Here is an 11,116-nt window from a genome sequence, read left to right as displayed (position 1 = left end):
CTGATGAGATTCTTTAAGATTGGATGTGTGAGTGTGTAGTGAGTGAGGACACATTTATTTCTTTGTGAAAATGTAGAAATGCAGTTTTTGGTTGTAAACATTTCCGATCATTGCATGATTGCCTGTGTGGGAGTAAAAAATGCTGAGTTTGGCCTGGTATAGAAATTTTAATTTTTAATAACTCGTGGAAATCTTATTTTAAGACTGAATTGCAATTATAGGTCCAGGACGTGCGCTATTTTTGTCTGACCAAAATGGGTATGGATGTGCGTAAAGCTCGTGCGTAAAATCTTGAGAAGTTCACTCTGTAAACACCTGAGGAAGTATTCCCTAAAAGTTAATAATTAGCAATGAGAACTGCTCTTGGTTTGATTGTTGCCTTCTAAATTAAGTGCTGGCACGTCTAACAAATGCCATTGCGCTTTAATCTCCTCCTTCGCACGCGCTCAAGGGTGACAGGAGCAGCAATAAAGTCGCGCGTAAATCAGTTGGAAACTTTAATTAATAAACAGGAACTGCGCTCCACGCGCACATCGCTCCACAGCCAGACCCACTGGACCAGCATCCCGACTCACTTCCGGTTCGACTGCCTGTAACCCTTTCCTCTCCGCCGCTCCAGAAGCGGAGGTTCACGTATCTGCGCCGTCATTGGCGGAGATGCGTCGTCACTGCGCCTCACTCGGTCTGTGAGTGGTGGTGCGGGCTGTCAGTCACTGCCAGGCTGCTGCCGAGACTCCAGAGAGAGGGAGATGTCAGAGGCTGAGCTGCTCCCTTCCTTCAGTAGCACTAGTGGGGTTCAGCAGCCAGCATGGCCACAGCTGCCTCCAGCCCCTACACCCTGCTCAGCTCCAGTCCCATGATCCACCCGGACAGCCAGGCCATGCAGCCTGCTAGCCCCTACAGAGGACACCAGAAACTCCTCCAGAGCGACTACCTGCAGAGCGTCCAGAGCAACGGACACCCCCTCGGGCACCAGTGGGCGAGCAGTCTGTCGGAGGGCAGCCCCTGGTCGGCCTCCATGGAGCAGCAGGACGTGAAACCAGGCCGAGAGGACCTGCAGCTGGGCATCATCCATCACCGCTCCCCGCACGTAGCGCATCACTCCCCACATCACAACAACCATGGCAACCACCCGGGCGCGTGGGGAACCCCGGTGTCCCACAACTCGTCCATCAGCAGCGGGCAGCAGATAAACATCTACTCCCAGACGGGCTTCACTGTCAACGGCATGCTGGACCATGGTGGCCTCACACCTCCATCCAACCCGCAGGGCCAAGGCATGCACCCGGGCCTCAGGGACACTCTCAGCCCCGAGCACAGCGACCTCGGCGGGCACCACTGCCACGACCACTCCGACGAGGAGACGCCGACTTCGGACGAGCTGGAGCACTTTGCCAAGCAGTTCAAACAGCGGAGGATCAAGCTGGGCTTTACGCAGGCGGACGTGGGTTTGGCTCTGGGCACGCTGTACGGTAACGTCTTTTCCCAAACCACCATCTGCAGGTTCGAGGCTCTGCAGCTGAGCTTTAAAAACATGTGCAAACTAAAGCCGCTGTTGAACAAGTGGCTGGAGGAGGCAGACTCGTCCACAGGCAGCTCTAGCAGTATAGACAAGATAGCAGCTCAGGGGAGGAAGAGGAAGAAGAGGACGTCCATCGAGGTCAGCGTCAAAGGGGTGCTGGAGACGCACTTTCTCAAGTGTCCCAAACCGTCCGCGCAGGAGATCACCTCGCTGGCGGACTCGCTGCAGCTGGAGAAGGAGGTGGTGCGCGTGTGGTTCTGCAACCGGAGGCAGAAGGAGAAGCGCATGACGCCGCCGGGGGAGCCGCCGCCGCACGAGGGACCCTATTCTCACAGCGGGAGCGCGGGAGACGCCTCCTCGTGCCATGATCTCTGACCGAAGCACCGGGAGGATTCCCCCGGCACAGACTCTCGAGCGCAGGGGCGCGCGGTGGCACCTCCGAGCCCTCGCGCCTGTCCCGGTACAGACTCCTCCAGCACTGAAACACAATAACAATAACAGAGATACCTGTTCAGCCTTCGTCATTTTCTAACTGTCATGAGGGCATTATTCTATAGCGGCATATCAAAACGTCACATTTCAGATTTTACCTTTTGGAGCCCGCCAAATTATTTTCTACATCACGGATATAAATACAAAAATGTGCCTAATAACCTGCCAGCGCCTTTGGTTTGTGTCACCATTTCTCATCAGCTCGATAATAATGATAGGACGGGACTGATGTTTTTGGTTTTTATTTGTTTGGGCTTCACTTGTCTTGAGTGAAACAAATAATAATAATATCACTTTTCTTAATTGATTTGTTGCAGCACCAGAGGCCGTTTCACAGTCCACCTCATGCTTCCCTCGGGCTTCTCAAATGCTTTAGATCTCACCATATTTACACTCATTATTTTGTAACATACTCGTAGCAGATCTGTAATTATTTTTGCATATGCAAATATAGGCCCTCATTCCAGTTGTAGAGGTACCAACATAATAGCACTTGGAGGGTTTGTTTTTATTATTAAATCCCTCCCTCATGGCCTGTAGCTTATGAAGCCACACACAGCTATTTATAAATTCATTTATTTGATTTCAATCATCTTCGACCATATAAACTGTGTGGACTCTGAAAATAGAGCCGAGAATAGAAAGAGGGGTTGACGACGCTATACACCTGCCTATAATTTTATTGTACGTTCAGTATCAAAAATTTTATAATCTTAAATACTCCTGTTATTGGTTTATTTCTTAAGTATTTTTTCGAATATTGTACAGTTTTATATATTACCCTTTTGAAGTCATTAATTTAAACAAATGCTCTTAGTTATTCATGCACTTAATTAGCAATGTAAAAAAAAACACACACACAATATTTTCAGTAAGATTGAACTGTTTCGGCGGTTTTATTCCAAATTTCGATGACAGCTCAAGTAATTATTTATTTTCAGTATAAAGCTTGTATTATGTTTTGAAATAAACTATGTATGTTGTAATAAACAATTTCTTGCTACAACTGTTCACTGTCCAAGACAGAATTCAACTTCGGATGAATGAATATTGAATATTTAGATTTATGTTTAAAATAATACAAAATTATCATTATAATAATTTTATTATAATCATATTCTAATGTTTTTATTATAATTTCATCACAATTCTATTATAATTGTATTATAATGCTATTGTTATTATTAAAATAATTTTAAATAATTAAAGCAATAATTAAATATAACGTTACATTTAAGAATTAAATTCATTTTCTTTTTCACCGTTACTTATACATTTATACACAACTTCAGAATGGATTCTATTTAAATTGCAACTATATTACAGGTATACTAAAAAGAACATTATGCTCCATTTATGTATTTATACAATGCGTAAGCAGCATAACCTTCACTCAGCTTCAATGTCAAAGTCAAAGGGCAACTTTTTCAGAGCCCTTCATGTCACTAACAGCTGTAAAATATCCAGTGGTTTCAGCAGGACCTTGGCTGCAGGTCTGCAGGCTCTACGGATCACAGCAAACTAAGTCGCTTTCTCCAGCAGCTCCACTGAAATGTTATTGTCCGGGCCCTCTGCCCTCCTCAATCAGACATGCGTGATTTATCGCCTGGGCCGCTGGGCCTGACAGCAAAACACAATGACACACACACACACACACACACACCCAGACACACACAATCAGAAGCAGATGAATCTCATTTCAAAGACTACAGCTGCGTATAATTGGCCATGCAAGGGCAAAATAGAGCTATATTCCCAAAAAAAAAAAAAAAATCATAATGCCTAAAAATAATTTAGGGATGGTTTGGAAATAAGTAGGCCTATAGATGCAGTGCTGCTTAAATGATTCAAAAATAGAGCAGGAGAGGGAGAGTGAAGGAGGGGAGAGAGGAGAAGAGGAGAGGCGGAAGGGTGCTAGGCCTTGCCTTGAAATGGAGAGCCTGACTGGAATACTAATGCATCTGAATTTATGCATCTCCTCAGTCTGCAGCCCTGAGAGGGGGGTGGGGGAGACAGAGAGAGAGCGAGAGAGGGAGAGGGAGGGAGGGAGAGGGAAAAGGGTGTGAGGGTGGAGGTGAAAGGGGGCGGTTATGTAGAAGAAGAGAAAAGTAAAACCATGGATGATTGATTCCATCCATCTATTTTAGTTCGAAATAATCCCTGATTTCTGAGGGGGAGAGAGGGGGAAAAAAAAAAAAAACCCTGGATGGAAGTCAGAGCGAGCAGCCGAGCAAACAAGCAAAGCGAGCCGAGGTCCAGAGCAGCACTGCAGTATCCTTGAGCCTCTTCCACCTCATACTGCTCCAGTGTGGAGTCTTTCAAACATCGTGCACCTTTCAAATATGTCCTTAAAGAGTAACTGATACCTCCACATAAATGAGTTACCAGTAAAAAATGATTGACTTGGGGAAAAATGTGTTAAGGACAGCGAGAAAAATATAACAGGTGCAAGATGAAAGCACATTTCAGAGGTATTAAATGAAGAACTTCAGGTAATTATTTCCTCCAAAATGCTTGAGGTTGAATGACTCTGGCAGATAATTGAGGCTGTGAATCAGATCCTGAGTGAGAGCGGACTGATCATCAGACAGGACAGCAACAATAGAGAAGCAGGAGTAGTGACTTGTGTAGTAGCAGTTTGCAGGATGAGCCGGTTGTTTACTGGCAGGGGATAATGGGAGCGGCTGACTCACACCTTTTTCATAATTGCATCTCATCACAAACCTTCTGTTCTCTTTGAATTTATTCTGTATCCTGTTTCAAAGACTTTGGTTGAAAGTTAAGAAGTCAAAAGTGTAAAAAAAAAAAAAGAAAAGAAAAAAAGTGGGTTACCAAATTCTTCTAAATAAATTGTTTTCCAAAGCTTTTATTAATAGTGTTATTTTTCCCCCCCGAGCTCTTTAAAAAGAAAATCTCTGAAGGTCAATACAGTGAATGAAACACAGCAGGATTAAAGAGGAGTAACTTAAAAAGCAGGGTGGCACAAATTTACTGAGGAGGCAGGAAGAAAAGTTTGTGAGGCGCTGATATAGTGTTTGCAGTAAAAACTGGCATGTGGGAGGTCAAAGAGAGGACATTCGACAGCACATTTATCTTTAATTGGAAAGGGGGGAACGCAGAGGGCTGCAGTGGAGATGTCGTACGGAGAACACAGACAGCAGCCCACATGAGAGGACTCATACATGCGAGTAATGAATATCGGCTGCTAGTCGGCTGCATGGTGGCATGACTTCTGGACTTTCTCTCTCATCCTTTACAGTTTGAGTTTCTAAAATCGACATCACTCCTAAATATTCTCTCTTTTACCATCAGATGATTGTAAGGTCATCTTGTCTTTTTACAGCTCTCTTGTCAGGCCACTGTCCGTCTGATCCTGGTCTTACACTGGTTGTTCTATTGTGTTTTTCATCACCTAAATTAAGAACTCCAGTAAGTTATTTCCATGGCTTAGGGACGTTTAATCAATATTTGTGAACACGAGCAACTCTCTCTCAAAGCCAGAAACCAGAAAGACGAAAGTCTCAAGCTTGTGATGTTATAGGGTATAAGGTCTGGAGCTGCTCCATAGACAATGAATGGGAGTGATTTTGTGGACCCACAGGATGTTTGTTTTCTGTTTTATACCCACATGAGCTTTATTCTGTTGTAGTGTTCTCAGTCTGAAACACAAAATGCTCCCATATACTCCATATTTCCCTGGCTGCTCTGTGTCATCTGGAACATCTTTTTCAATTCATCGTCAGTTGAGCAGCTCTGGACTTTATACCCCGTGACATCAAACATTTGGCTTTAGGAGAGAGTTGTTCATGTTTACAAGTATTTTTGGACTGGCTTAGACCATAGCAATAACATGAATGAATTTAAAAATGGGTGTAGTTTCCCTTTTAAGCATTGGGTCCCTGCCTTTTTGGTTTGTTACTCTTCTTGTGACCTTCATAACCAGCTGCGTACTGTCAACCAAAGAATCTAATATTTTCACTTCATTTTTAAGCCTGAAAACACTTCCAATGTCCAGTAATGCAAAAGATTGTAAGATTACAAGGATTTGGATGTTTTGGGTTTTTTTTCTTTCATATCCTGTTAATAACGCGACCTTGTTTGAGTTTCCTCTCACTGGAAACCACTTTTTTAAAAGTTTAATCTACGTTACACTTGTTGTAAGTGAGTCCCCAAATGGAAAAACAATTGCTAGCTTAAAATTTTGAGAAAAAAAAAAACATCTAAAATGACTCAAAATAATAACAGAAACATGCATTAATTTATGAAAATATAAAAATGAGGAAAACAGTGTCTTTTATATTAGACATATTAAGTTTTGGAATATAGCATATATTGCTAACAAAACTTATGTTATCTTTCACTTGAGAAGAGTGGCTAAGTTGTCCAAAATTCAGTTACTTCAGCATGTGAGATATTTTTTGAGAATTCCCAAAAATGACCAAAAAAAAAAAAAGATTGTGGCAGTCAAACTCCTTTATAAAAAAAAAGAACATTTTTAAAATTCAAAGTTGCAAAAGCTCCAGAAGTTAATATATTAGAAAATATGAAATGGATAAGGCACACAAGCCACTGCTGTTGCCAACACATACAGCATCTGCATTCATTCATTCAAGACGCCCTGTTAAAGGATACCAACACTCCAAAAAAGGTTACACTTTATTCAGATAGTCCACCGACAGATAGTTCATAGAGTATCTGTAACATTTCAACAGGTTATTAGCAGAGATTCAACAATTCAAATGTCACTACATATCCACAAAACAAATAAGTTGCACTTGAAGTATTCAGTCAAAATATGCTGTTTATGTAGGTATGTACATGAATTGTCACATACTGTATACTCTAAAGATAATCTGTTAAAACCGATACAGAATAAAGCAAAATGAATTGTTAAATCTCAAGTAATAAGGTTTTGAAATGTTGCAAATACACTAAAACAGGTGTGCCAAAGTCCGGCCCGGGGACTAAATGTGGCCCACGAACCCATTTTTAGCAGCCTGCAGCTTTTTGTTCAAAATATACACAGTTCCCACACATTTTTGTGGAAAAAAACTTTTCCATGACTTTTAAAGGACCCATAATACTTGTATTTTTTCTTGCCCAACATTTTCCAACTGTTAGATTCACATTTTCTTCATATAATTCCAGCTAGCTGGCATACATGAAGGGAGAGACTGAATATTTAGAGAAAACGTTACACATAAGACAAAACGTCACACATAAAGATATGTTACATCAAAAATTTCACTACAAAATTTCATGACTTTTCCAAAACTTTCAATGATGTTTACTAATTCCATGACTTCTAGAGGCCTTTGAAAATGTGATAGTGAAATTAGGTGACTTTTTTAGGTTGATGACCGTAGGAATCTTGAATATAGCCCCACTATATATGGCCCACCACACAACATTGGTTAAACAAGCAAAATATCTTTGCATTTTTCTGTGCACCTCATGCTGGCAGGACTATCATACATTTACATATATACATTCATAAACAAACGCCAAACAAGTAAATGAACACTTACTTAACAGCAGACATTTCCTGCTAGGTAGCAGACATGGCTACAGTGAAGAAGCACAGTGAGGGCCACCACTTTCAGGAGCAATGTAATGTAATGTGATGTAATATAATGTAATTTTATTTAGACAGGGACAGTGCACAATAAAACATGAATCTATAGAAAACAAGGAGAGATCCATCGTACCATTTTTTAGCAAAGCTGCTATTTTCCACCCGTTGTCCCTGGACAGGTAGATGGAACAAATAAATTAATGACAGAATTTGATTAAATAAAGTACAAAAACATCTGTTCATAAAATTTTACAAACATTATTATTCCCATAAATTTCAAATTTTCTGGAAAATTGCAGCTGTAGAATTAGCAGGGCACAGTCATTCCTACATCCTAATACCTGTTTGCACCGCAACATTCACAAATATGTGCAAAATAAAAATTACAAGGTAGATTTAATTGTCATTTTTTAAACTACCATTAAAAATGAAATTGATTAATTAGTTTCATTATTATTTTGATATTAGATATGTACAATGCTGCACAATCCCAAGTCCTGAAACACATTTTTCTAGGTGTAAAGTTGAATTCTCTTTCACTGAAAGATGTTACAGTTGTGTTTGTCTCATTTGTATTGGATATCTTTTAACAACCCTTATGCTGCGAAAAGGCAGCTGGCTCCCATATTTTCACTTTATTTAGATAGTCCACTTACAGATGGTCAAAAGCGGTGGCTTCCAAACTTTTTTGAATGGGGGCCAGATGAGATGAAGTGTTACCCGAAAGAATTTCTCCTAAAATCAAAGCATTCTTAGACTTTTAAAGAACCCTCCAATAGTCACTGTCAGTGGTTAAGAAATTGCTTTTTCCTGTATCTTCCCTTGGCTTGAGAGTATCAGTGAGTCTTGCATGTTTTGAACTGTAAACACATTGTTTGGCAATGGTTGTCACACTTGTTGCAGGGGGCATCAACACACTGATTCATCACATTTTCAGTTTATTTGTACTCGTAGAGCAGCCATGCCACTGCAGGGCACTGCCCCGACTTCAAAGTGAATTTGACCAAATTTGATAACTGATCACTGGAGGGCAGAGAAACCTCTGCAGGTAACAACAGTATATTAGAGGAGGGAATCAATTGCAGAGTAACTGTAACTGAGAGCGGAGGAGAGAAGAAAGCAGAGCGGTTGAGGAGGAGGAGGAGGAGGAGGGGGAGGAGGAGGGAGGGTGTCGAAGAAGAAGACGGGAGAATCTGCAATATGACTAATCTCATAACCTAAAATCAATTTCACATCCTCAGTTCTGGCATCCCCCTGACAGCGCTGGGCAGCTACAGTTTGTCGGGTGGGGGTTGGGTGGTGGAAGAAATACAGTAACATCCAGCTGAGGGAGTCCCAATATGGAGAGAACCATAACAAAAAAAATGAAGCATATTCTTTGTATTTTTGGTAAATATAAAATATTGTTTTTTTTAAAGGAGGTCTTCCTCACGTCCTAAGATTGGTGCAGACTCTCAGAAACTGCCATTTTTTCCCAGCCAGTCACTGACAATTAATTGTAAAAATGGTGTCAGTAGAACAGCTGCCTCTGTGATCTCATTGTTCTTCTCTGTTGAGGCTGTGGCATTCATGTCTGTGCAATTACTTTGACAATTAAAACCATATTAAGGTTGTGCAGTGTGATAGCTCCATTAAGAGACAGGGGAACTCTGAGTGACATCCACACTTTGTTATTTTGAGGCTGACACTCCTGTGAAACTTTGATGTGATGCTAAGAAGTCACACGTGGCTGCACACCTGCAGTGAAGAGGCCTTTCTGCAAAAAACTACAGAGCTGAGCATGCTCTGTGTTTAGAAAGGAGGCTTCCCACTTACTCTGCCCATTAAACACACACACACACACACACACACACACACACACACACACACACGAACGAGGAGTATATGTGAGAGGCCTGTTTATGACACTGAGAGAGTAAATCACTGTGTCTGATATCTTCATTTGAGACAGAGGGCTGATCACTGCTCGTCCTGCTTGTTCCACATTAACTCATTATCACACACGCTCACTCCATTAATTCTCTTGCTTTTATTAGCAGCAAGAGTGCATACACACGCACACACACATAAACACACAGTGGGCCGATGACGAGCGCTGCCTCTACCTCATCTGACAGCTAATGGCTTCATTAGGAGCAGCGTGTTAATTGGCTGACTTTGGGGAGACGCTCGTTAATGAGGATAAATAGATTCACACCTGAGCGGGGCGCTACCCAGCCACAGCAGCACTGTGGGAACTCTGGATGACGAGCAAATGTGGACTGCATGTGTGACTGCGGCACTTTATTGTGGGGTATAAGTCAATGTGACACACCACTGTCCCTCTTTTATTTTCCTTCCTCCCAGCCTGAACACAGTGGTGTTTTCCTTTGCCAGGCGCACTTATTAGCCGAGTGGTTGATTAGCACCAGGAGGCCAAAACAAAGAGCAGTATGTCAAAACAATTAGCCCCACTGTTTACCGCTCAGCTCCCAGGCTGACAACTAAATGCACCTAATCCAGGACAGAGAGAGGAGAGGCAGGAGAGGACACAGAGTCGGCTCAGACAGTTGCAGAAAAAGGACAACAGCTGGTCCATAGGCCAACGTGTGTGTGTGTGTGTGTGTGTGTGTGTGTGTGTGTGTGTGCATTGGTGGGAGCAGTCCTCTTGCCTCAATCCATCTGCTCTCCTTCCTAGATCTCCATCCTCTGCTGTCTGCTCATGACAGCTCTGGGACACACACACACACACACACACACACACACACACACACACACACACACAAACACACACAGAGACTCGTCTCTTTACACACCACTGGTTAGAGGAGCTCTTACTCTCAGGGGAGCAGGGGGTTGGACAGACAAAATGGAAGCAGGCGAGACTGATCATTTACATAAGGGTAGGACACAGACCCACTGAGGGCCGCTGTGTTAGTCAGCCATGTAACTTCTCATGTACTGGACAGTTGTACCACCTAGTGGTGGCTAATACACTTTGCATGTCATTGATGTTTATTGGGGGAGGACACAAAGGGAAATGAAGCTCCTTGGGAGGAAACCTCATTTTAAAGGGTCTGTTCATGTAAATTACAAAATAATTGTAACTACTCCTTCTATCGATCCATGAAAAAACTCGGGTTTAAAGTAGGGGTTGACTGATATTGTTTTTTTAGCGCCAATACCTTTTGTTAGTAGTTAATGAGACCGGTAACTGTTATTTGGAACCAATATGCATTTATAATAAAAATTAAAATCTTTCCTTCAAAATTTAGAATCTGGAATATAATAAACTCCAACATAAAACTTAGTGTAAATGCCTTTAGCAAATGTTTAATCAAAACTGAAACTTTCAACATCAAATACAGAAAGTTCCCAGCAACTTTTTTTATATAAAGTTCTGTGAAAATTTAAATTAAAAATGAAAACATAAAAATAGTGAAAGTAAAAGTTCCTCCCATGCTGACACTTTATTTGCACATTGTAATCAATTAATTCTATTGGCTATCATTAAAATAAAAATGCTGATACAGATAAAAGGCAGAATG

General features: G+C 41.8%; 1 protein-coding gene across 1 annotated transcript; it reads left to right on the top strand.

Annotated features, from left to right (window-relative positions):
- The first annotated feature begins 401 nt into the window (after positions 1-401).
- LOC121938044 (POU domain, class 3, transcription factor 4-like) lies at positions 402-3,007 on the top strand. The gene has a single exon (XM_042481333.2). The coding sequence runs from the start codon at positions 809-811 to the stop codon at positions 1,895-1,897; it is 1,089 nt and encodes a 362-aa protein (XP_042337267.1). The 5' UTR covers positions 402-808; the 3' UTR covers positions 1,898-3,007.
- Positions 3,008-11,116: the final 8,109 nt, after the last annotated feature.

Source organism: Plectropomus leopardus, chromosome 8 (assembly GCF_026936395.1).
Source record: "Plectropomus leopardus strain MGB_pleo_1.0 chromosome 8, ASM2693639v1, whole genome shotgun sequence".
In the NCBI taxonomy this organism is placed as follows: domain Eukaryota; kingdom Metazoa; phylum Chordata; class Actinopteri; order Perciformes; family Serranidae; genus Plectropomus; species Plectropomus leopardus.
This window is presented reverse-complemented; position numbering and strand designations above follow the sequence as displayed.